Consider the following 27,247-nt stretch of genomic DNA (forward strand, 5'->3'; position numbering starts at 1 on the left):
AGTCAGCCATCGAACTCGAAAAAAGTGGAAATCGAGTGAGTCATTTCGTGTGTCGCTTTGAAGTTTAGTACGTCCGCCCGAAAATCTTCCCACATTGACTTTTTTTGTAAAACTTTCACCGCTGTGAGATTATGAGTTACCCATGTCAGAAATGTAATAAAATTGGGGGTTACCGGCCATTTAAAAGCTGCAAGCGAAGTGAACGCAACGGCGACCATCAGCGCGCGCTTAATTATTGCGACATGAATTACGTGCGCAGTAAGGATGGGCATAAACAACGAAGTTGTCCATGTTCTTCGACGTGCTTGTGTTCGTGTCTTTGGAGGTCAGTCGTGTAAAGACGACGAAAATTGTCTCGAACGCACTCCGCTAATCCATGATTATTACTAGTTATAGAAGTAATACGGTGAAAGAACATTTCAAGCTGGGAAACTTAGATTTCCCATCCATAAGCTGCATATAAACCTTAACTTTAAAATAGTGGGGCGAAACGAAGGAATAAACGTCATAAACATGGCAGAAATCGTAGCGACGAAAGTTTAAGAACGGCACGAAGTGTCTTGGAAACTTTCGTCGCTACGATTTCTGCCCGGTTTATTCCTTCGTTTCGCCCCACTTACTGCCCCTGGGTCTCCGAGGATGTATGCATTGATTGGCGCTTTTCCGGGGACTTCGAATTTTTATGTCGCCCAAGGCATTGTGGTATAGATATGCGCTGTGTTTTAACTGGACAGCGTCAAACCGCGCGAAAACTGAGAAAAACAACATGGCCGCTGAAACTTTTGATATAATACACTCCAAACTTTCCACTATTTCAGCTTTAAACTGACTGCTTCGAATTCTTATGAAGAGCCAGTTTAAAGAAAGGATGCCTTATGTTGTAACCTACAGAGTTTGACAATGATCCGAGACTGAGATCGAAAGATATTTCTGACATAAAGTCCACTGTGTCCACCATGTTAAAATTCTCTCCTTGAAATTTAAATATCAAGAGGATACTTCGGTTAAAAGCTAGGGAAGATGGATTGCGATGGATCTACTACGGATGATGATTCGACAGAAGACGAAGAAGAAGCAAAAACAGACGATGTAAATGTAAACAATGGCGCGAAACTAAGATGGTAAGCTTACCTCACGTAAAACCTGTGTACAGCGCGTCCCGCTCTCCTCAAAAAAAAAAAAAAATTAAAAACGGCTGTACATAGGCTAAACCTCAGATCGTAAAGATGTTTTAAGGTTGTTTAACAATTATTGGTCAGTGCATAATATATATGTAAAACATAAAAAAAAAATACATTCTAAATACATTCTTCAGGGACCATTGTGAAAATTGAAGGAGTTCTTTGGCATTCAGTACAAGGAGAAGGTTAACCCAGTACGTGGGAAGCAACGACTTTCACCTTCTATAGGAAGGATTGGGGGGATTAAATGCAGTAACCATTCCAAAGATCCACAAATTACTTAGTGAAAATGTACTGAGCTTGAAGAACTATGATCATTAATAACAATCTGAATACACTATTCTTCTATCTTTATCATAACAGTCAAAATTATTTCAAGCCTAAAGGAAAAGGGGTTGAAGAAAAATGTTCAGACTCAGGGGCTGAAGGGTCATCAACAGGTACAGATATATTTATTTAAACTTATTTTATGATTATTGATAAGCTATTTTGTTTCTTTTTGTAAACAGCCAGTAGTTGACATATGACTAGAACTGACGGTGATGTGGGAGAGGGGATGATGATGATGAAGATGAAGATGATGTATAATTCAATTTTATTTCTAGTTTGGCGCAAAGGGAACAGTTGTCTTGCTCCATACAGTGGAGATAACCAGTACTATGAGGCAGTAATCGTTTCTATCCAGGATACCTCCAGTGGGCATGGAGAAGCTGTTGTCACTTTCATTGGGTAAGGGTAAAGGCTAGGTAAACATACACTTTTATAATATAGCCTTCCTGAAAATTTTTAATCCAAAGAAATGACTGTTGATCTGCACTGTCAAAGACCTACATGTAGGCTCGATATTCTCCTGGTATGGCCCTTGTGCTTGGTTGATTAAGGCCCCTTTACACAGGCAATATGTCACGCTTTCCAATGCAACTTTTGTTGCGCTCGAGCTCATAACATGAAAATCGTAAGTGTAAACTAATGGCGATTTTGTCGCCGCGATGTTGCAGAGTTTTCAAACATGTTTGAAACCTCTGCAATAATGCGAGGACAAAATCGCAGCCAGTTTACACTTGCGATTTCCGTGCAATTTTCATTGCGAGATCAAGCACGACAAAAGTTGCATTGGAATGGGCAACAAAAATCGCATCAAAAATCACCTGTGTAAATGGGCCCTTAGATAGTACAGTCAAATCCTGATTTCTTAAACCACCACCAGGAAATGAAAATGAGTTTGAGGAATTGGGCATAAGATGGCACTGTTTAACTTAATGAAGCAAAGGGAAATGACTTTTGGTTCACGTTATTGGGAGATTAAACAAGGTTGGAGAAATTAAATTTATTGCATTGTAGATATGAATCTGAAGGAAGTGAGGTAGTTCCTGTAACTGCACTGAGAAAGACCACAACTGAGCACCAAAATAACATGACAAGGAAGAATACAGGTACTGGTTAGGGAATTATTTGCTTCTTGCTTAAAATTGTACTTGTTTTAATTTCATTGTGTTTTGTTGTGTGAAGACAGTTTTAAAAGTTTTTTAACTGTCCTAACTCAACAAAACAGAAAGAAATTTATACTACCTGTAATTATTATTTGATTTCAATAAAATTGATTTGTTTAGTTTACTGTATACATGTCTGCTCACAACATTCCTGCATGACGAAACAACTGTTACTTTTATGTGAGGGCACAACTGCTTCAAACAACTGCTTTAAACAGTGCCATCTCACACATTCCGATGTTTATGTCAAGCATCCTGTCTCCAATAAGTTCTCCTCCCTTGGGCTCCAAAAAAAAATAAGCTCCCGGGTGCTAAATTGAATCATAATGGTGTGTGCAATGTAATAGGTACAGTGAACACTAATAATAATAATCATCATCATCATCATTTCTATAGCGCTATTTAGCTAATCTTTCATAGCGCTTTACAATCACTATGCTAAAATATAAAAATAAAATATAAAAATACCTAACTAAATTAATCTATTGAGCTAAAATATCTATACATGCAGAGAGTGAAGTTTTAGAAGTTAAAAATTTAAAAACTAAAAATATCATGATTATTTAACTGGACTTAAAGTAAACGTGTATAAGAAATAAAAATTAAATGTCATAGGCTTCTTTAAAAAGATAAGTGTTTAGGTTCTTCTTAAAAATGTTTTCTGATGCCGATTTTCGGATGCTCAGTGGCAGGTTGTTCCACAGCCTTGGCGCAGCAGTGCTGAACGCCCGGTCTCCGTAGGTCTTGAGTTTAGCCATGGGCTCAGTTAGCAGTTCTTGGCCACTGGAACGTAGTGACCGAGAGAACTTTCTAAAACTTAGCATACTAGAAACATAGGATGGTGTTTTGTCGTTGAGTGCTTTGTAGACTATTAACAGTAGTTTAAAAATAATACGGAATTGTACGGGTAGCCAGTGTAGCTTAAACATTATTGGGGTAATAGAATCATATTTTCTTGTTAATGTGACAATGCGAACAGCTGTATTCTGAACACGCTGTAATTTACAAATTAACTTTTTCGGAATACCATACAGAATTGAGTTGCAATAGTCGAGCTTGGAACCAAAAAAAGCGTGAATGAGAATTTCCGCAGAGTCCTGAGTGAGATATTTGCGAATCTTTGATATGTTCCTGAGATGGTAATTTGCCTCATTGCATATCTTTTTCGCATGTTGTTCCATACAAAGGCAATTGTCAATGATGACTCCTAGGTTGCGTGCAGAAGACTTAGGGGCAATGTACTCATCTCCAACCCGAATATGTTCAAGATCAGGGCAATGTCGAAATTTGGAGCTAATGACGACTAGTTCAGTTTTGTCCTGGTTAAGTTTCAATAAGTTGTTACACATCCAACGATCTATTTTTTGTTGCAGTTGTGTCTCAACAAACAAACTGTATCTTTTAATTCACTCAGATGTTGTACCTTCAACAACAGAAGATGATTTCTTCTTCACTCATCTGAAAGGGAATGAGGCAGAAGAAAGCATGAGGTTGGTGCATTGTATTTTTTATTTTTAATTTGAATTTAAGTGTGAAAAATTTCAATTAGATTTACTTATATGCCAGCCAATCTTAACACTCTGAAGGGTACAATGTATGTAGTTGTACCTTTGGAGGTTCTACAACTGAAGTTACATTGAAACCCTGATATAACAAAGTGCTAATGGGCTGGGAAAGTGTGTTTGTTATATCAAAGGTTCGTTATACAGGGGTTTTGTTCCAAGTTTGCCGAATTCTTTATTCTTCAGGTATGTCACTGACTACTCTTGCTTTTCCGCCGAACAAAAACGATATCATGGCTTCAAGTCGCTTTGCGTTTTAATTTTTGTATTTATAGGTGGTTGTTGTGGCAAATAAAATTCACGAAACTCGTTAGCATTTGTTGTTTAATTAGTTTGTTCTCGTTCTCTTCAAGACCTATTTCTTTGTAATCGGACTCTCTTTCGCTAGAAACAGGCAGAAAATGTTTGTGTTGTTTCTGAAAATTGTTTCATAGCTCAAGTTTGCGACGGAAAAGCTTCTTGTAGTAGCGTCGACGGAACTGAAAAGTTTTTTCGCTTGCGGGAACACAGCGGGCGATCCCGACCGGCCAAGATGGCTCCATCTTGACCGCTCGGGTAGCCAATCAGAGCACGGGATTCGTTTCATCTTGACCGCTCGCGGAACTAGTCATATAATAATAAATATTATTGACACCTGTTAATAATATTATTGTAGGAGGCATCTCACAAAAGGACTGGGTGACTGATAGCCTATGATGGATATCTGGAAAATACAGAAAATTTGAAATTAAGTGTCTGTGAATATTTTTGTCAAATACAGATTAAAATATGGTGGATATGATGTGAGCAGTTTAAATGGTCAAGAAGAGATGGATTCAGAGAAGAAACATGGTAAGAGAAAATGTATAAAAAAAGTTTTCAAGGCAGTATTAATTGCATGTAAATGAATAACCTTCAGATAAATTTTGTATTCTTGCTCTCCTCTCTAGTAACTTTTATGTATATTCAAGGTTTTCTTTCCCCACTAGATCACATCAAAACAAAAGTTTCAGTGTCGTCATCAAAGTCAAAAAAGAAAGGTAAATGATATAGGTGTATGAAGTAACAAATTCAACATTTGTTAGTGAAATCTTAGTACATGATCCTTTAAAAATGATTTAGTATTACTTTCAAAATAATATTGTAATAATGGTGATAATTTTTAAGGATAGAGCTGTTCTCATCACAGACAATTTTCAGGAAAGCCCTCAAAATAAAATCTGTAGAATATACAACAAGCTACAAAAAGCTTAAGAAAAGCATTCAATCTGTTTCTTTTACTTGTTTACGTTTTTTTTCTGCATTTTTCAAATTAAGAAAATCAAAATGGTAGGATTGCAATAGGTACTTGGAAGCAGTCTCTTTTTTGCTCTAAACTAAAATCCATGGGGCCAAACATGATTTCAGTTTGTCCCACGATTACAGTAAAAACCCGCAAGTAAGAACCTAACATTTGAGAACCTGTTAGGCGATTTGCAAATAAGACCCCATTTTCATAAGAACCTACAGTTGTATTTAGCCTCAAATTTGGAATCAGGTTCTTTTTTCTACAATTGATTAAAAATGTTCACTTTTGGGAAATAAGTTTGGACAAAGCATTACTGTGTATTCTAAATGATTAGTGCTTCATTTTTACATACATGTACCGTAAACACTTGTGTGGTATGCAAATTTTATGCAAGGAATAGGCTGAATACCAATTTTATTTAGAAAAAAAAGAACCTGTTAATAACCTGAATAGCCTAAATTTGTGTTAACTACCATTTATATAAGAACCTTTTTAGCCTAACCTGGAAAAATTAGATTCTTACTCATGGGTTTTAACTGTATTGAAGCAAAAAGAGACTGCTCGCTTCCTAACTTTTAAAAGACATATTAGAAGTATTTGATAAGTTTTTTAATTTCTTATATTCATTTTTTAAAATTTAACTTTTTACATTTAACCATTTTTATCATATATGTTATTTATTTTATGCAGGGCCCCACTGAAAACCACCTTTTTGTGACGTGGGCTCCCTGCTAAAATATTATTATTATTATTATTATTATTATTATTATTATTATTATTATTATTATTATTATTATTATTATTATTATTATTATTATTAACCTAATCTTGGCTGTACACTGTTAATTGAATCCTGTTCCTTATTGTGTCCTTGCAACAGGAAAATTAAATGTTCTTATCCAGTGCAGCAACAAAAGGCAACGTAGTGACAGAAATACCAAGAACAAGAAAAAGAGTTCTTCTATCATTGAGGAAGCAGAGGAGGTGTGCAAGATGTCAAGATGCGAAGGAAATCCACCTGAATCACCAAACACCTCGACAAGGCCACAGAATACAACTTTTGATGATTCTAAAAACAAGAAAAGTGATGGTGAAAACGAGCTAGATGAAAATGAAATGATAGCAGATGGTAAGTGTTTTAAAATACAGTCAGTAGAATCCTGAGTTTTTGAACCTCCTAGGGAAACAAAAACTGGCTCAAGAAATTGGTGTTAAAATTTCAGTTTTAGACTGAGTGAAGCAAATCAAGGGTTTGAGAAATTTCTTGGATTACACCTTACTTAGAACTGGCTGTGTAATTCGCACACATCCAGTTCCATCTGTTGCCAATATTTTGACAAAGGGTAATAGTTTATCTGTGACATACATGTAATCATCAGCGGGGCTGCACCTAGGATTTAAGTCTGTGGGGGCAAACGCCGCTAAACTCCTCTGCGGGGCCAAATTCCAATATAGCTACAAGAAATAGCCCAGCAAAATCAAACACTATGTTAGAAATTAAGTTTTCCTTCCCCCCCCCCTCCCAATAGCACCCTTGGTCAATACAGTCTTATATGTCTGCCAACCTTGAAGAGAGTCAGAGTAACTTGACAGCAGTGGTTCTGTGTCATTGAAAGTAAGGGTTTTCTTTTCTAAGAGATCGCATCCTAGTTTAGCCTATTAACTTCTGGGATTCTCCCGTAAAACATGCATTTAACATTACACATACTATTTCTCCCTCTTTTCCCAAGATATTATATTGCAACCAAACCACCTAAAACTAAGTTATTTGAAGATGGAAACTAACACTCCCTTTCACTTTGAGGCAAAAAGCTTGGTTTTTGGTGGGAATGTGCCAAAAGCAAACTTTGGATTAGAAAAAAGATACTGTACACCGCGGAATCCCAATTTCTTGAATGTCCAAGGGAAACGAAAATTGGTTTAAGAAATCGGGGGGAAAATTTGTAGTGTTCATTGTAGCAAGTCCAAGAAAAAAGGATTTTTGGTTCGAGTTATGGGGTGGTTCGTGAAATCAGGGCTAAATCTGCAATGTTTGATTGAGGGAGATAACTTTTGGTTTGAGTTATCAGAAGGTTTGTGGAATCGGGGGTAAAATTGCAGTGTTCGAATCATGAAATCAAAGCCAAGGGAAATAACTTTTGGTTTGAGTTATCAGGAAGTTGGAGAAATCTAGGGCAAAATAGTGGCATTTTACTGTATTTCCACGCATAAAAAAAATTATGTGGTTCACTTTCTTATAAATGGAAACGTCTTTGCAGGTTTTGATGACCAAGACATGGAAAGGCCATCCTTCACAGAACCTGCTGTGCATCCTTCAGTTCCATTGCTTCTGTCTAAACTTGGGGTTAATCCAGTAATACAGGTCAGCACAAGACTTGTATGTTAACAGTGAACATGGATTCAACAATCTTTTGTCAACATCCCTCCACCAAAAATAAGATCCCTAATAATTTCAGCAGTGCAATTCCTTCCACAAACCTTTTTCCCCAAATTATATAAGCCGATGGAATAAGATCTAAATTAAGCTCTTAAAACAGTATAATTTCCCCATCCCTCGACAATAAGCCCATCAAAACAGCTGTTTGAACGAAATAAGCTTTTGAAAAGGCTCGTGTAATTTGAGAGTTGTACGGTATTCACTTCAGGTTCCAGCCACCATCAACCGCTACCTGCGAGACTATCAGCGGGATGGAATACGCTTCCTTTTTCAACACTACTCTGAAAATACTGGCGCCATCCTCGGAGATGACATGGGGCTGGGTAAGACAGTCCAGGTATGAAATATTTCGTTGTCTGTATCAGACTTTCACTTCTTAAGGTTGACAAAGTTAAATTTAATTTGATGTGATTGCTACGAGCATTTGTTGTCAGGCTTCCGTCAATCAAAACTTATAATGACCTAATATGGAAGGCGTTTGCTTTTCCGTGGAGGTCAAATACAATCTCAAGCTCAATAAACCCTCTCGTAAGCCAGGTTTGCTCTGGCGAGTCATACATTTGCTAGTATTTTCTAGTCGGTAGTCGTTGTTGTTGCGAGAATACTTCTCTCTGGGTGGTTATTTGCACAGAAAGTTGGCCTTATCTGAAAATGTTTTTTCGACTTGTCACAAAGTGTTTATTTAAGCAATATGTTCTCTTTTTTCTCGCGTGACATGCCAAGAGAATGTTTCTGTGTGGGACTAACAAAACTCTGCCGGTTCTAGGTAATTTCTTTTATTGCTGCTGTTTTGGGAAAAACTGGAACAAAGGCTGACATATTTTCCAAATTTATGGATGGCAAGGGGAAAGAAAAAGTGGTAAGCTACAAATTGTAAATTGTGCTAGAATATTTATAACTACCTTAGTTTACTTGAACAATGACCAATTCTTGTTAAAGTGCACCTAACCCCAAATGTTTTTACTGCTTAATAATAATAAGTTGAATTATCTCGGTAAATGTAGTTGTTCTGCGAAAAAATAAATCGATTTGGTTAATTAAATTCCTTTTTTTCTCTGTCCTATTTAATTTTCAAAAATCGCGCCAATCGCGTGACGTTGTTTCGGGACCCCGCATTCGCGGTATGTTGTGTGTATCAACTGATTTTCTCTTAGACGAGTGCGAATCGAGCGAGATATCTATCCAAATTTAGGAAATTATGCCTGCCCGGTGCGTAGCCGCAAACTATAGCAACGTCAAGTACGTGTCGAAAAACATTTCTTTTCATGTTACATGTATACCGTTTTGAAGGCGCCGAGAAAAAATTGAACCAACAGAGCATATTTAGTTGGAGGTAAGGTTTATTTAATAGAAAAAGAAGTTATAGCGGTTTGATTTCGCTGTCAAAATAAATGCTTCGTCTGAAAGTTCACCACAACTGCAGACTGCAGTGTCACTGTTTCGAAGCCGAATGTGTTTGTGTATCGGTACTTTACTGGAGCATCAAACTTTATGGGTCTAATATTTTCTTTTTCAAATTCTAGATTCCAATTTGGGGTGCGGCTAATTCGTAGGGGTTAACTGTACTTTTGCACGGTTTTTAATAGCTGATTGAAATTCGTAGTTGAAAGCTGCGTTTCCAAACTGATCCAAAATCTTCTTTTAAATAAGTAACTACATGCACATCCATAAGAGGTCTCTAGTTTCCAAGACCTCAACAGGTTTTACTTCTTTTCACGCAGGGAAAGCTTAGCCATGAGAAGGGTGCATTTCTGGTTGTCAGTCCAGGTTCTGTGATGTACAACTGGAGGGACGAACTGGAGACGTGGGGACATTTTAAGACGGGACTCTTTCATGACAAGGCCCGTGAAGCTACTCTGGAACGGGCCTCTAGAGGGCGACTGGATGTAGCTGTGACCACCTACGAGACTATGAGAAATCATTTGGTAAGCTTGTTAATATATTTCTTGAAGGATTTAACCAAGTTATGGAAGTGTTCAAAAGTACTTTCAAATCGTAGGAAATTTCAAAATAATTGCTCACTGTAAAGTTAGAAAAACAAAAAAGAGGTATAACAAACCAAGAGGAAAAAAGGAAGGTTTCGATTAAAAACGACAAGCTACAAAATACACCGTCCTTGACTTAACTCCTTTAACTAACCATAGTGAAACTGTTCTTGCCCTCTTGTCTTCTTCAGGATGATTTGAACCAAATCAAATGGCTGGCAGTGATCATGGATGAGGTTCATCGCCTCAAAGATCCCAAGGCTCAAATAACTGTTGCTGCCAAGGCTCTTAAAGTGAAACGAAGGTAAAAGGTCAATATATGTTCAGTCACGCTATTTAGAACTTTTGCTAAAGATCATATGGAAACCATATGAAACGAAGCATTTTTCTTCTTTCCACCGTGACAGTAAACTATATCAGAATTTCCATGTTGTGTGCGCTCCTCCCCTTTGCTTCCCTCCGAATGATTATCACTTCCTTCACGTAAACACATCTGTTTCGAAAGACTGGCTTCATAAAAATTTTCCGCGATAGTGCCATTTACAGACTACCAAATATGACTTTTGTTTTTCTTATATTTCCTATTCCTGTGTTAGATATGGCCTCACAGGGACCCCACTTCAGAACAAATTGGCAGAATTCTGGTGTGTACTGGACTGGGCAAACCCAGGGAGTCTGGATCGTGTAAAAAGTTCGAAAAGGAGTTTGGTAAACCAATCAGAAAAGGCCAGCCATATGACGCAACCAAGAGAGAACTTGCTGTGGGCAGGAAAAGTAAGTCAATGAAATGACCCATTGGCAAACAAATTGTAGAGATTGTAGAGTATGTGTTTACCCGGCGAATGGTACATGCAGCAGGTGCCATTATTTTAGGCCCCAAAAGATGGTCAATTACAATCGAGACCACCCTCGTAAACGACCAGCTCTAGTTATGACTGCCTTTGTGTAACCCCGTTTGAATTGTCCCTCAAACTCTGAAATTAAAAACTCTCGAAAGCGAACGTTCCCACAAGCGCTTGCGACCACGTAAGTGACTTCTCCAAGGATCTGATTCGTATTCGTTAAACACTTTAAAAAATTATACCGTAATATGACATAGCCTAATAATGTTCCATGATAAATAACTGGAATAAAAAGTTCTAGATAATTTGCGGCTGGAGAAAGGGTTTTACTTTGAGACTGAGGCAGGCGTGGCCGAGTGGTTAGAGCGCCAGACTTGAAATCCGGAAGTCGCGGGTTCAAGTCCCGTTCTGACCACTAGCTGGTGTTATTTTCGGTAGCCCCGAATTCAACTCCTCGGCTTCGCTTGTAAATAGCCAACTGGTCTGCCTCCTGCCAGCTGGGATGCTTAATCATGTTACGTTCATTTACAATATTTGTTTCAGAGTTAATTTACATTGGCCCTGAAAAGCCCCATTCGGGGAGTGGTCAATTACATACATATTTTTTATTTTATTTTAAACCTTTATGCTAACAGCTCTAGTAGGAGATCAGACCATCCTCTATCGTTTCCGCATGTGGTCGCTTACGAGATCTCATTCTCGTAAACGGCCAGCTAAGGAATTTGCAAAATCAGCTAACCAAACGAAAGACGTGACGCTTGAAAACCACTTGTGTTGTTAATAACGACCGCGCGAAAAGTGTTCGTGCAATGACAATGACAATGAAAACTTGCTGCGGTTCTAACGGGGTAAAGAGGAATACTTCTGGAGGTACTCCGAGTAGTTCCAAAAATATTTTTGGAAAGCTTCTAAACCACGGTAAACAACCTTGTTTTGTTTCTCTTTTTTTTTAGAATCCAAAGATCTTCAAAGTAAAATTGGGAGATGTTTTCTTCGAAGGACCAAAGACCTGATAGCTGATCAGTTGCCTAAGAAAGGTAAGATATCCTATAGTACAACTGGGTTTTAACGAACTCTCAGGCGTTATTTTCTGTTTTTGATGGCATTGACATTTATTGTTCTTGAAAATAACGTTAGCTTCAGTTTGCTTATACCATGTGTCCAACCTCGTCATGCCGGTTTTTTTTTTTGTTTTGGATTAACCTGTTAACTGGTTTTTCCAGATGAGCTGGTGGCGTTTTGTCCTTTGACGCCATTTCAAGAAGATGTTTACCAGACCCTTCTTCAGAACCCGGATGTGGAAATGATCCGAAAGAAGAACTTCCCGTGTGATTGCGGCAGTGGGGAGGACAGGGGAAGGTGTTGTTACACGGTAAGCTAAGGGCGCTTTCCATTTGTCAGAACTGGCGGGCTGGTCCGGTACTTTTGTATGTAAAATGGGCCTTTGTAATGAGATTTTCAGCCCAAATCACCACAACAATGTATAACATTTGTGCATTGACTGATTTGACAGGACAAAACTGACTAACAACAGAATTCTCTTCTCGATTTTACTGGTCTGGTCGGCCAGTTCTGATAAATGGAAAGCGCCCTAAGATTCATTTATTAAAACTCGCTTATCGATTGGACGAAACGTACGGTACCACGTGACAGTACGCATATAGAGGATTGCTCTCACTCGTGAGATATCGATTTGAACACTCGAAGATAAATTTCATATCTCCAAGCAACCATGTAATATTCTGTTTATTATATAAACCTACTATAGCTAATTACGATGTTTTTTGATTTACCGAAGATTGCCGACCATTTACCGAAAATTTCCGAAGATTTGCAAAATGCTGTCCGAAGGTCGTACGAATGATTCCGAACATTTTCCGAACTTTTCCGAAAATTTCGGAAGATATCCAAAGATTGCCGAGGAAGATCCGAAGATGTTTCGACTTAATATCGATTTACTTTGGCTCATTCAGCATTGAAACAGGGCAAACTTGTCAGAAAATGTTTCGAAATATATATCTTCACATGTGAAAATAACATGTTATTTTCACGTGTGAAGATATGATTTTTTCGCGCGAAAGATATATATGTTATTTGCCGGCCGAAAAACTGTACTCGAGGTCTTGAGTACGGCCCGAGGCCGCAGGCCGAGGGCCGTGCTCAAGACCGAGGGTACAGTTTTTCCCAATACGGACCGACCTAGGCCGGCAAATAACGTTTTTATTTTTTTTCTACTTAAATTTGTTTGGAAAAGAAACCAAGGAAAAATGTGTCGCAAAATCTTTGTTTTTACGCGCGGATTTGATTTGATTTGATTTGAGTCCGACTTGATCGACGAGCAAGAATGAAGAATGCTGTTTGCTATTTAATTGCGAATGAAATAGCTTTACTTAAAATGAACCGTACTCAAAAAGGTTCAGCATATTTAATTTACATTGCAGAGAATCAAGAAAAGCAAATGAAGTCATAAATAAAGCACAAATATGCCGCAAAACTTAACACATTTAAATCGATTTCAGTCAGCTTCCCAAACAATTCTCGATAAATTCTCTTGAAAGAATTTTTGCTCACAGGGTGTTAAGGCTATTTCTCTGACTCAAAAATACTCTTTGACTGGAAAGCAGTATTTTAATCTATTCACACTTGTATTTAACAAATTAATAATCTCTGTACTTTTCCCAGCAGAATTTTATTCTGATAAACAGTGTCATACTGAATGAAATGCGTAGTGTCTACGTACGGCACAATATTGTGATAATTAATTTGTCCGTTTTTAATCAAAGAATCTCATTTCCTTGAATGATGGCAAATAGTGTTCTGCTTTAGCAAAACTTGACAGATAAACAAGGCAGTTAAACTCATAGATAGAGCCTAAAAACCGCGGTGAAGGTTACCGCAATGGCGTGAAAATCATTGCAAAATGCACAAACAACGCGACGGCAAACTACGAACGGTAAACTTCAACTCGATTTTGTTGAGAAAGAAATAAATACTCGCCTTTTGAAGAACTTTGAGGCCTTTAATTCCACTGCTTTTTAGTCCTTTCAAATTTACAACGGTTGGTAAACTCGAGTAAACAGCTATTTCGATTTTGGAGAGCAAAACTTTCATGTGTTCGTTCGTCTCGCTGCACACTGATTTCGCGCGGAACTGAATCCCGTTCCGTTGATTCCCTGCGGCCCGCGTACCGTTGACCGCGGTCAAGATCGGAAAATTCCGCCCGCTCCCGGAACCAATCAGATTGCAGGATTTGGTTCATCTTGCCCGCTCACACGCTGAGAAAAAAAATAATTCCTGGTATTTCACTGATGTTTATATAATAAAACAATATACAGTAGAATCCCGATTTCTCAAACCTCCAAGGGAAACGAAAATTGGTTTTAGGAATCGGAAGTTCGAGAGATTGGGGGTAAAATGCAGTATTCGACTGAGGGAAGGGAAACGACTTTTGGTTCGGGTTATCTGGAGTTTCGAAATAACCTACGAGTTATTTGGAGTTTTACAAGACTGTAACTTGCTCGAGAAACTGTATAAAGCCTTAGGGGAGCAACAACTTGAACTTTGTTCTTGCACGTGAACAGGTCGAGCTTCTTGATACGAGAGCGAATATTTATTGCGCGTTTTTCAGTTGCGAGTTACTACAAAACACTTAATGACTGGCCTCTGCTGAAAAAAGCGAAGTTGTGTGATTCTTATGACTTTTATTCACACTCGACCCTGGGTTTTTGGATGGTCTTGGGGAAACTTACTCTTGCCATGAGGCCAGTATTTTAAGCGATTATTATCTAACATCGTGCTGCAAGGTACATTGTGAAACAATTCACTTGGGTGGCTAAATTAAACATTTGTTTATGGTAACACAAAATTTTGGATTGAAATTGTTTGGTTGAGCTAAAAATAGTAACAGACGGCTAAACGATCAGCATGTTTCTCGAACGTGACGTTAAATGAACATGTTTGGCCGTTTGCTGCAGCTTTTATAACCTGCGATCAGGCGTTATTTTTCTCGCGGCGGTGGGGTCAACCGAAAAATGAAAGCCTGATCGCAGGTTACAGCTTTTAAGACGTCCTTAACACCACTTTATCTCGTTTTTTAAACAGCTCAGCTCCGAAGGTGAAGACATCAAGACTGTTACCATGCGGTTCTTTCAACTGTTGCTTAAAGTAGCCAATCACGCCGCGTTATTGGCACCTACCGTAAAACAATCAAAGGACCAACAGGAAAAGGTATGTTATGTCAATCTTCTCATTCTCCATACTGTGCGCTTTTTTACTTATCATTAAAAAAGTTAGAGTTGTTTGAAACAGGTCAAGGGAAAAATAAAATTCTTGAAGGTCAGGGAAATTCAGGGAATTTTATTTTGAATCATGGAAAATTTACATTTTGAAAGAAAAGTCAGGGAAAATTAAAATAATAACGCCTCTGATTTTATACTATTGAAAGCTGAAATCAATGTGATTTCAGCGATTTTTTTTGTAAGCGGATCTGCAGAGGCTGTAGGCTACTGAAAAAAAATAATCAACCAGGGGGGAGGTACTTTCTAGTTTTACCACCAAATTCTGTGAACTAACATTAAAATAAATGAATGACAACGGGAAACGGGAATTTACATTCCAAGATTGAAATCGAAAATGTTCAAGTTAGTTATTTCGTTTCTTATTTCCAGGCCAAAGAACTGTGTTTGCGAGTGTTCGCCAGGTACCCCGAGTTTTCAGGTCGTGCAGAAATGTCTTCGTTTGAACTTCTATCTGATCCAAAGTACTGTGGAAAGATGAAAGTACTGGAAAAGCTGTTGAAAGTTTTTAAAGAAGAACACAGCAAATTACTTCTGTTTTCACGATCAACTCAGGTTCGTTTAATGTAAATCATGTGTTCGTAGGTTTGTTTTGGAATTGTACTGACGCAGTTTAATTGTTTGTGCCTCACTCAAAAGGGCTATTAAGGCTGTTATATTTTTTCTGATTCAAAAAGAAGCGTGGCTTAGTGGAGTAGGCAATAATTTGAACGCTGTTCGCAGTTCTTGTGATCTAGATGTCCCGGGTGATTTTCCTTTATTTTCTCGCAGTGTTCCTAAAAGAAATAGAAAACATTTTCTCCGTGTTTCAATCGAGAAAACGAGTGGAGGTTTAAGCGAACACGAAAAAGCTGTGGAAATCAAGGCTTTTTCTTCCAAACTTCCATTCGTGTTTGTGTAAAGGTTGCGTTACACGGGACAACTTGCAACAACGATTGTTCGCGCAACAATGTTGGCAACACGTTGCAAGTTTTTTATTTAAGTTCAAAAACTCGCAACGTGTTGCCGAGTCAAAAGTTGCTCGAAAAGATCTTCCCCATGTATCATGGTACACGGTGTTCGATTTTTCGCGCAACATTGTTGCGCAAAAAATCGTTGTTGCAAGTTGTCCCTTGTAACACCGCCTTAACTCCATAGAAAACGAAAAATGTTTCTACAGTCGGCTCCCGATCAGCTCGAACCCTTCGCTAACTCGAACCTCGCGCTAACTCAAACCAAAATCGATTTCCCCTGTTTTACTGTAATTTTACCCTCGGTAACTCGAACCCTGGATAACTCGAATCTCCCGCTAACTTGAACCCATTTTCGTTTCCCTTCAGGTCATTTTCTATATAATTTTACCCTCAATAACTCGAACCATGTCTGTCGATACGTGACAAGTCAAAACAAACCGTTCACTGTAGTCCAAAACGTTGAATTTATTTTGAAATAAAAACTTTCACGAGTCAGAGCCGTCCCCGTTCAGTTTATTTGTGAAGGTTGATACCGATCCTTTCAAGTCCAACCTTAGAAAACGTTTAAGGATTATCGCCAGGACCAGGATTAATTTTAATAGATAATTTTGTTTCTTTTTCTAGCTTCTTAACATCTTAGAGGAGTTTGTAATCAGCAAAGGGTTGGTATACAGTCGTCTGGACGGAAGCACCAAGCCTGCAGACAGAACTCGTTTGGTGCACGAGTTCAATGTCGACCCCAGTATCTCGTTGTGTTTGGTCTCCACCAAGGCGGGAGGACTGGGACTGAATTTTACTGGAGCTAACGTTGTGATAATATTTGAGCCATGCTGGAATCCGTCCAGCGATTTACAAGCACAGGACAGGTATGTGGCATGATTCTGTAGTGGTTTTGTTTTAGAGCTTCATATATTTTACATATCAAGTCACTTTCTTGATTCGCACAGGCCTAGAAAAGTCCTTGAAAATTCGCCACAGACTTAAAAAGTCCTCAAATTTTTACCAGAAGTCCTTGAATTCGATAAAAAAAAGTTCCTGAATGCTTTAGACTACAGGTAAATTGACAATATTTTGCCACCTAAAGATGGAAGGGGTAGCGATGGTCATGGAAATAAATCGAGGATAAAAAAAACACAAAACAATTATTTATATGTAAGTGATTATTATTTTAAGTAGGGGGGGGCCTAAGTAATCCCGCCGGCCTTCAATGGGGTTTTGAGTATTTTGTATTTTGTTCCCCCTCCCTGCCTCGTCAAATTTTGGATGTGATTCTTAGAAAAGATAAGGTTTGAAAGTTGTAATGAAGCATGTCATTTATTGCTAACACCAAAAACTGCCAGTTATAATCTTTCCCCTGTGGCTAAAGGTTAAAGATTACTTGTCTTACTTAAAAAGAAATCTTAACAGAGGTGTCTTTCTGTTTTTCTTTTTTCAGAGCTTATCGTATTGGACAGAGACGAGATGTAAGAGTGTATCGTTTGATATCGTCAGGGACAATCGAAGAAATGATGTATCTGAGGCAGGTTTACAAGCAGGTAAGCCTCCTAAACACAACCTTACAAAACAAGCATCTATTTTCGCGCGTTTAAATCTTTTCAGATAGCAGGCGCGGGAAAATTTGTAACCAGTGGCAGGCGCGGGAAACAAGTAGCCGGTGGAAGCGCGGGAAAACATAAAATTGGTGGCAAGCGCCCGAAAACTTGTAACCGGTACCAAGCGCGGGAAAACAAGTAACCGATGCCAAGCGCGGGAAAACGTCTAACCCGCTGGCAAGCGCGGGAAAACTTGTAACCCGCTGGCAAGCGCGGGAAAAATGTAACCAGTGACAATGGGAAGCGCAGAAAATGTTTTGTAAGCCAACCAAAGGTTGGTGATTGTTTTTTACTCGATTGGCCGCGAATAAATCCTCTTCTTTGATTGGCGAGATCGTGCACGTGCTTTGAAAAGGTAAAATAAGACAAGTTATTACTGACTCATTGCGATTTGTTGCAGCAACTGGCTAACATTGCCGTTGGAGGGACTAACGAGAGACGCTATTTCACTGGTGTTGAAGGAGAAAAAGACAGGAAGGGTGAACTGTTTGGTCTTGAGAATCTCTTCTCTTATCGCGCTGAAGGTGCTAGCCTGTCGAAAGACATCGTCAAGAGAAGAGAGAAACTAGAGGCTGGATATAGAGTGACGAAATATGAGATTGTACACGAAAAGAAACAAGAAGATGGCGCAGAAGACGAGGTAAAGGTCTAGTCAGTGATGTTATAACGCCAGCAGAGCCTTTTTTAACCTCCCCGACAAATAGGGAGGAAGAAAGAAGCCTTTATTTCTCGTGGAGTTAAGAAAAAAGAAAGGCTTTGCTAGCAAGGTGGTATTCATAGGCATTACGTCTTTTTCCTTGTAACATGCGATTTTAGCTTGAAACATTAACGTAAAGACAGAGCTTTGTTGCACATGTTATGCGAGTTCCCGAAAACATGTTGCGTCACCGGCGCGCAGTGAAAATCTCACGCGTGTTGACCTAGACAGGCAGCAGCTGACGAAATATCGCAAGAAATTCAATGACTTGACAAGTTACGGACTAATGTCAGATCATATGTGTATCAATGGCTTACCTGTTCAATTTTTCCGCGCGCTTGGACGTGTGAAAAAAAACTCGGCTGAATTTCAACTTCGCTGAACTAAGTTCGCCGTTTAACTTGACAGGAGAACTTAATTAATCTCGGTCTACCCAGCCTGTGTATTAATTTCAGCTCACGAAAAGTACAGCGTTATACCCGGACCCCAGTTATGAAACTTACATTTAATGGTGAAAATAATCAATGTGTAAGTGTAAACATTACTCCATTGCTAGGTAACCAATGGAACCGTAAATCCGAACTTAGAGGAAGACCCCTATAACCTTGAAGAAATCGCGTCACAACTTATTGGCGACGATGAAGCAAGGAAACGAGCCCAAAGTGCACCAGAGTCGCAGAAGATGCAGCATTCTGAATTGGATATGAAGAACAAATCGCTTGAGAGTACAGTGATTGAAAATCGCGCGCGGGAAGGAATGGAAAGCAAAGGAATAACAGATGAAGAGGAAATTTTGTGTGAGCTTGACAACAGTGAGTTGTGTTTGAGCGATGATGACGATGATTCCATTGAAAAGGAAATATCTAGTTTCAAATCATGTTCCCTATACGATGAGTTCTTAGAATCCCCGATGAAATCCGCTGCGAGAAAGTGTGTTTCATTCAAACTAACTCCTAGCTCCGATGATGAAGACCTTAAATCCAACAAGCTATCAAATAACTTCACAAGACTCAAAGAAAAGGCCAGTGCTTCCTTAATGAAATGTCCTGGTTCGTTCACGGAGGAAAGTTGTAATATAATTCCTCCTACTTCGAGTTTCAGTGGTGGGGTTAATTCAAGAATAGCTGGCAAAGTTAACACCGAAGATTCAGAGGAAGAAGATTCATCTTGTGAACAGGAAGATGAAAGCTACGACTTGAGGAATTCATCTGAAAAGTCTTCTTCAAGTGAAGAAGAAGATTGCGACGAGGGTTTGTTCTCAATACAAAAACCATCGCAGCGAGGCTTCAAAAAAAGCAAGCCCGTGAATATTCCATGTTCAAAGGCAAGAACAACTGCCTTGGAGGAAGGACGAAGCCGGTTTCGAAGGTAAGTCTTAAAGTGTATTAATTTGTTGGTCAGTAGATATTGACTACGTGGGAAGAGAATAAAGAAAATATATTTTGCCGTGCAGAATGGTGTACGGACTTAGGGTGGTAAGAATTAGGTAGAGCTAAGCAATTTCTCTTTTATCCCCCCCCCCCCCCCCCCCATCTTGGGTTCTATGAGGCAATTTAACAATAGAAGTCTGCTAGCTGGAGAATTCTATCGGCTCACAATTGACTGAGGTTCTTTGCAACTAATTCTTGGTTTTCATGTTACGTCATAAAATTATGAAATCAAAATTAACTAGGCCTACTAAATTGTCGTTGTCATTAGCCGTAAGATAAACTTAAATTACATCTTTTTGCAAATTTCCAGATCGATAGTGTCATTCGTTTTTTAAACAGAGCATTTTGAATATTTGAGTTCTCCGTCGTATGTGACATCAAGCTGAATGCCGTGACAAAGCTGTATTGTTTGCAAAAAGGCCTTTCCTTTCCATTTTCAGCAGATTGAACATTTCAGATATAACAAGTGATGTTTATGTGAAACTGTACTAGCCCATGAGCCAAAGATTGCCGCTGTTGTAAACAGAATTGAGTTCCAGATGGTTTCTCTGACATCACGGCGGCCATATTTGTGTCCCTCAGAAGGACACAGTTATGACATCTCCATACTAAGCTTTATAAATTTGCGTGGAAAGGTTCGGCAAATAACTCGCGAACGGTACACCGCACAGACCTGAAACTTGGAGAAATTGTTTATCTATTTATCGTCTATAATATTTGAAATTCATAGCTTCTGTAGTTGAATGGTTTCGAATATATTTTTTGATTGCGTGACAGTGAAAACCAGCAATCTATCGATTAATATCGAGAAATGCGTTAGGAAGTAAACATATGCCTAACCTTAGTAGAAAGAAGTCGCCCTACGCGCGGTCAATTAAGGCTAGCAAATGCGTAAATTAATTTTGGCCGCACGTTTGTTCCTTGGCATTGCCGATGGAGAGACTACAATGTCTTTGTAGCCAATCAGATTGCAAGTTTACCAGTAGAGATTGGCTTGGTATGCTTGACCTATTTTATGTCTTTATTTTTATGGACAACCTTTCCTTGGAACAGTAGTGCAGCAGCTCTCGTAAGCTTGGAATTCTGCTGGTCCCCTAGTGTAGCAGTTGCTATTGTTTTGAGAGCAAGGGGCATTGTTCCTGTTGATTGTAGCCAGCCATTCATGAGAGACCTTGCGAGAATGAAATGGTTGGAATGGTTGTTTTCTACTTTTCAACCAGAACGACCCTCTTGTATTGGGCACTGTAAATTTTATACAATACAATACAATACAATACAATACAATACAATACAATACAATACAATACAATACAATGTTTAATGTGGTCATTACACTTAGCTATGGTTTCGATGCGTACCGCAGATATGGTTAGCAAAATCTGCGGGAACGCACCAGCTAGTTTACAGGTAAGCCAGAATGAAAATAAAAAATAAAAAAATAAAAAATAAATAAAAATAAAATAAAATAAAATAAAGTGAATAAAATTCTTCAAAGCTTTAAAGCTTTAAATATGTGCGACGCATTTCTGATTAAAAATGAGCTAAAAGTTATAGAATATATACAATTATTTAATTAAAAATTACAAATGACGACTAATATCTACAGCATTTAACGCCTTTCTAAAGGTTTTATAGCATATTGAAGTTCTGGCAGTGTTGGGAGGCTATTCCATAATTTGGGGGCGAAATATCCAGCCGTATTTATTCGAATAAGCGCCCACCCTAAAGGTAAGGAAAGATAATAAGCGCCCAGCCTCGAATAAGCGCCCACCCCACCCCCAAAAACTGTAGTACACAAGAGGAGTATTGATTATTTTTCTTTCTCTGGCCAAGAATCTCTATAATTCATTGTACTGCTAAGAGACCTACCAGAAGACCGAGTTTTCTTAGTATTTTACAGAAACTTTCAATGGACAGTTAAAATTCTGCTTTGGTACATTGTTTCGTCATGTTATTTTTAATTGTTTTGTTGCAAAATAAACTTACTACTTGCTAAAAATGGTGAAAAATTAATAAGCGCCCAGTCTCGAATGAGCGCCTACCTCGAATAAGGGCCCACTCTTGAGGTCCAAAAATTTAAGGTCATTACCCGAAATAGAACTGAACACAATTTTTTAACCAAACTTTGCCTACCGGTTTATTTCTTTAAGGGAATTTAAAGTTTGAAATAAAAAAGAGGGGTCACCAGATTCGTTTAGGAGCAGGAAGACCATGTAAATTCCATATAATTCCTTTATAATTTCTCTGCGAGTACTGGCAAACTACACTTTTTTAGCGATAATTTATTTTTCAAACATAGGAATTGATCTAGGTAATGAACGTTTATTCGTTTGTCTCACGATAGAATCGCTTTGAAATGTTGATCGCGATGCTCGACTGCAATACTGCTAGTCTTCATCAGGCGATGGGGTCGATTGTTTACGCGTCGCTATTTATGCACGTTGGTTCGCTGTGATTGGTGCATTTCAATCCTCATTACTATTCCGACTAACAGATGATGTTCCCTCAGAGGTCCGCTTTGTAGTTGAACGGCTGTTGTGCTTTCTGATCGTAGGTATCCATGCTTCAGGAATTTCAATTCCGCTATCTCTGTTGATGTTATTAGAATAAAGTCTTTTTTGGATAGCCTCTTTGACACTGCGAAATGCACCAATCACAGCAAACCAACGTGCATAAATAGCGACGCGTAAACAATCGACCTCATCGCCTGATGAAAACTAGCAGTATTGCAGTCGAAACGTCGCGATCAACATCTCAAAGCGATTCTATCGTGAGACAAACGAATAAACGTTCATTACCTATCTCACACCACGATGAACAATATTCACATCTTTAATGACAAGGAATTTATCTGTTTTCATTTTACAGAAAGGATTTGATCACTACACCCAAAATATGAGAAAAAATTGATAGGTCACCAGACTCGTTTAGGAGAAAGTGACAATTTACTTCTCTTGCGGACTAAGCCGCATAGAACAAAGCCGCCATTTTGTTTAAGTGCGCGCGCTACTTACGCGTAAAATTCTGCGCAGTAAGGATTCGCAATGCAATACAGGGTAATGACCTTAAAAAGCGCCCAGGGCGCTTAATCGAATAAATACGGTAATCTGTCTCCTAATTTCTTCTAACAATATCATACCTTTGTTATTTGATCTATTTAGATTTCCTGGAAAGAAACCTCAAAACATCGACGTTGATAGCAAAGAAGCTGTAACAGCAGCGAAACGATCAAGAAAAGGAAACACAGTTGACGAAATCTTGGGTGAGTCGTTAAGTCACTGATCACCGATTTTGGAGTTTTCACAGCTTCTTATCACTGTTAAGTTTGTCTTTTCCTTTTGCAGAATCTTGTGGAGTTCATTACACACACGCCAATCGACACATTGTTGGACCAAGCGAAGCGGAGAATCACATGTCTAAACAGGCTCTGCAAGATGTGTTTGAGCTCAGGCAATTTTCTCAGCAGCCTGCTAACTGCTTCCCCGCCCTTGAGGTATTTAAAGTTTGTATTTGATTTAGAACTGCTTGTGCGTTCAGTTTGGGTTTGAGTTTTGTGAGCTTTTCAATTGGAAGAAACAAGTGCAACATACTGTAACCTACCAGAGGAAAGGAATACATGGCACCGGCAACATGTTTTCCCGCTTGGCACTTTTTTCGCGCTTGGCATCGGCTTAGCAGTGGTTACATGGTTTTCTTCGCATGGTACCGGTTACATGTTTTCCCGCGGTTGGCAACGGTTACATACGTGTTTTCCCGCGCTCGGCAAAGGTTACGTGTTTTCCCGCGCTTGGCAACGGTTACATGTTTTCCCGCGGTTGGCAACGGTTACATACGTGTTTTCCCGCGCTTGGCAAAGGTTACGTGTTTTCCCGCGTTTGGCAACGGTTACATGTTTTCCCGCGGTTGGCAACGGTTACATACGTGTTTTCCCGCGCTTGGCAAAGGTTACGTGTTTTTCCGCGCTTGGCACCAGTTTCATTACTTTCCTTGCTCGGTACTGGTTGCTCGTGCTTGCTTCGAATTGTGATTGATTCGTTGCCAGTTACGTCCTTTACCTCCAGTAATCTGTTTCGCTGTATTTTGTATTTTTAGTTCCAGTCGCACGTATTTGTTTCACTGGTTTATTCTTTTTTTCTTTGCAGACTAGCGATGAAAGTGATGACCTTGGTGAGGGTACTCACGACAAACAACTGGAAGTCCCTCGGCACACAGAGCAACCGGAAGCTGGGAGCAGTCGTGTTAATGAACCACCACTCCGCAGGTACTGATTTTTTTTTGTCATTGTTGAAGTAAAGATTTAACAAACCAGAAACAAAGCTTCAGTGAAATGCTGTTAAACGGGCCACCAAAGTCTGTCCTTATTAACAAGGTTGTCGTTAATTAAGTGTGGGAGGCGCGGTGGCCTAATGGTTAGTGTGCTGGACTTCGGATTCGAACCCTGGCCGGGGACGTTGCATTGTGTTCTTAGGCAAGGCACTTCGATCTCACACTGCCTCTCCCCACCCAGGTGAAAAAATGGCTGCCGGCGAATTTAATGCTCATTTGGGATGACACACTGGGAATCTTCTTTACAGTGATTTTAGGATATTACTTATTTTCTCTTTATAAAAAGAAGTGTCTTCAAGAAAGTAGCACAATTAAGTAATTATTGGCTTAATCGTTTTTCTCTTTCCTAACAGGTCAACTAAAACCGATGGTGGCGTTACGATGGAGAGAATTGGGAACAACACCATATTCATTGGCTCGACTCCTCGTGGAATCCGTCGGCAGCATTTTCGGGAGATGTCAGATGTATTTGGATTTAGCTCGGAAGTCGATCTTGCCAAAGCTATCGTCGACGCCAGCGAAAACGAAAGGCGGGAGATGTTAAAGCGTTACTACGTCGGCAAAAATCCGGTTTTGTCTGGTTTGTCCAGTTTTACTGAAACATCTTCGGTCGAAGACCTGAAAGAGAAACATGGCGAAAAGCGTTCTGTGGAAAGCGCGCGGAAGGAATTCAGCCATGGAACATCCAAGAGATCCAAAAGAAATTTGCAGAAACGAAAGTCAAAGTTATCACAAGTCAAGTCACATGGTGGCGAAGCGTGTAGTGAAGAAAAATTCCAAAGACATAAAATTCAACGGCTTGGTGACGAAAGTACTCCTCAAAGTAAAGAGCCTCGTGCAACGGCGGCGGCATTGGAAGACAAACAGAGGGAGAATTGTGACAGTGGTTCAGCTATGAGCCAAAAGAAAAACAATTCTGTACATAGACGAAACTGTGGATTAGCTGTGGCAGGACCCAGCCGCTCAACTGCAACTAATCTAATGGAACAAACAGACGTTAAATGCGCATCAACAACCTCGAATACTGACGAGAATTTTATAGCCGAAACTCAAAGTTCTTCTCTTGAAAATACTTCCGAGGTTTCTATTTTGGATGAATTTTTGATGAGTGATTCGTCCAGACCTGGTAGAGAAATGAATGACAGTGGCAGAAGGATGGACAAGTGGAACAATTCTCAAAAAGAAGGCGAACGGGTGGACAAGACGGAAGAGAAGGAAACTTCAAAACCAAAGAAGAATCCCACTTCTGTGTTAGATGACTTCATATAGGTCACGTTCTTTTGTTAGCGTTCTGAAGTAAATCGGCTTTAAACTAAGGGCGCTTTCCATTTGTCAGAACTGGCCGGCCAGACCAGTATATTCGAGAACAGAATTCCGTTGTTTTTTAGATTTATCCTGACAAATCAGTCAATGCATAATTATTATAATGATAATGATAATGCATTTATATAGCGCATTTTCCATATATATATGATCAAATGCGCTTTACACATACTGTAATTTAAGATACAATTGTAAAGGCCAGACCACAACACCGGGAGCTTCGTGCCCTACTCTTTTCGAATAGTGTGTGGGTTCTTTAACGCCCCCTGTTAGAAGACTGAAGATACAGGAGACGGGACCTACGGTTTATCGTCCTTTTTCCGAGAAGATTAGAATGTCTAACCATTTGCAGATGTAATTACAAAGGCAGAACATTCTCCTCAGTTATTTTAAGACCCTGAGTGTTGGTCCGGTCTGGGGTTCGAACCCACGACCTCCCGCACAGCAGTCCGGCGCTCTACCAACTGAGCTAACCAGGCGGCGGTATTATACATTGTTATGGTGAATGTGGAAAAAAATCCAGGCAAAAGGCCCATTTCACATTCAAAACCACCCGACCGGCCGCCCTGTTCCGAAAAATGGAAAGCGCCCTGAGCTAGCATTTACACCAAATGAAGAAGTTTTAGCTACACGAAGTTTAAACTTTTAAGAGTTGCCATAAACTGGAGATCTGAATTTTACTAAGAAGTTTTAAAAAGGTTCTTGAGGTCGTTTATGAGAATTTTCAAGTTAATATACTTCAGTAAGCATCTATTAGGCACAAAACAATTTCTAAACCGCGTTTAATGGGACACATTTTACACTTTTTTAAACTTTGTAATGAACACTATACAAGGTTGATCAATTGAACAGTTTTAACGGAAATACACTAGATATATTTATATAGATATTTTATACTTCGATTCAAGCATATGCATTTTTAAAATTACATTTTAAAGTTGTTTACACTTTGCAGTGAACGTTGTACAAGATTGATCAGTTGAACAGTTTTAACGGAAATACACTAATTGTTAGATATATTTATATAGATATTTTATACTTCAAGCATATGTATTTTAAAAAAAATTTTGAATGACAGGAGAAAATAGTGAGATCTTTTTTATTTCAGAATTAGAGAATAGCAAGAATTTAAATGTTTATAGTTAGTCAATCATTGGTTGATCCTTAGTTGTATTACCAAACTGAAAATCTGATTGGTTTGCCCTTGGAGGCGCTGCCCATCGATCATTATAGTTCACCAGCAAATTATCTCTAATACAGATTGGTTCAAGTTTAACCTCGTTCCCAGGGTCTACTTCGCTTTCAAGATGGCGGCTGGCGCCATTTTGAAAACTCGTCGCCGAGAAGACCCTGGGGACGAGGTTGGTTCGGTTGGTTCAAGTTGATGACGTTACACGACGTTTATGGAGCCATACGTGATTGTTTTAAAAGGTTTTAGTCATTATTTATTGCTATCAACAAAGTTAGTGGTCCGCAATCATTTCGCAAAGTCTTGCAGGACAGTTCTTGTTAGTGATTCTGTTACTTAGAATAAACATGAGAATTGGATCTTAGAGCGTATCTTGTTTATCTCAAATGCGTGCTTTAATCTTAATTCTTTTATCAGCTTCAAAGCTAACCGTTAAGAAGTCCAAATAAATGAACATCAAAAGTAGGCTGAATTTTAGCCGTCCTCTATGGTCGTTTAATCAAGCGACAAAAAGACGCCATTTGTCCGAAAAGAAAATTCTCTTTAGCTTTGACGTCATTTAAATTTGTCCCTTAGCAACATAATCTAAAACTGTCAAATTAAATGGGAAGATGTAATTGGGCTTTCACTTTCTTCGCAGTTTACGATATTAAAATTATGTATATATTTTATTTATTT

The 27,247-nt window shown here is 39.0% G+C and overlaps 1 protein-coding gene across 1 annotated transcript; it reads left to right on the forward strand.

Moving 5' to 3' along the window:
* Nucleotides 1–602: 602 nt before the first annotated feature.
* On the forward strand, nucleotides 603–25,467 carry LOC144637521 (DNA excision repair protein ERCC-6-like 2). The gene is given in 27 exon segments (XM_078496594.1): nucleotides 603–1,121; nucleotides 1,545–1,621; nucleotides 1,787–1,910; nucleotides 2,523–2,620; nucleotides 4,086–4,161; nucleotides 4,994–5,064; nucleotides 5,202–5,252; nucleotides 6,381–6,629; nucleotides 7,759–7,862; nucleotides 8,146–8,274; nucleotides 8,704–8,796; nucleotides 9,659–9,862; nucleotides 10,114–10,226; nucleotides 10,519–10,595; nucleotides 10,598–10,696; nucleotides 11,718–11,801; nucleotides 11,988–12,136; nucleotides 14,866–14,991; nucleotides 15,432–15,614; nucleotides 16,637–16,878; nucleotides 17,448–17,547; nucleotides 18,005–18,250; nucleotides 18,858–19,669; nucleotides 22,893–22,993; nucleotides 23,076–23,224; nucleotides 23,874–23,992; nucleotides 24,411–25,467. Coding segments are annotated over 27 exon segments (4,893 nt in total). The 5' UTR covers nucleotides 603–1,020; the 3' UTR covers nucleotides 25,327–25,467.
* Nucleotides 25,468–27,247: the final 1,780 nt, after the last annotated feature.

This window comes from Oculina patagonica, chromosome 14 (genome assembly GCF_052425735.1).
Source record: "Oculina patagonica isolate OP01 chromosome 14, crgOcupat, whole genome shotgun sequence".
Taxonomy (NCBI): Eukaryota; Metazoa; Cnidaria; class Anthozoa; order Scleractinia; family Oculinidae; genus Oculina; species Oculina patagonica.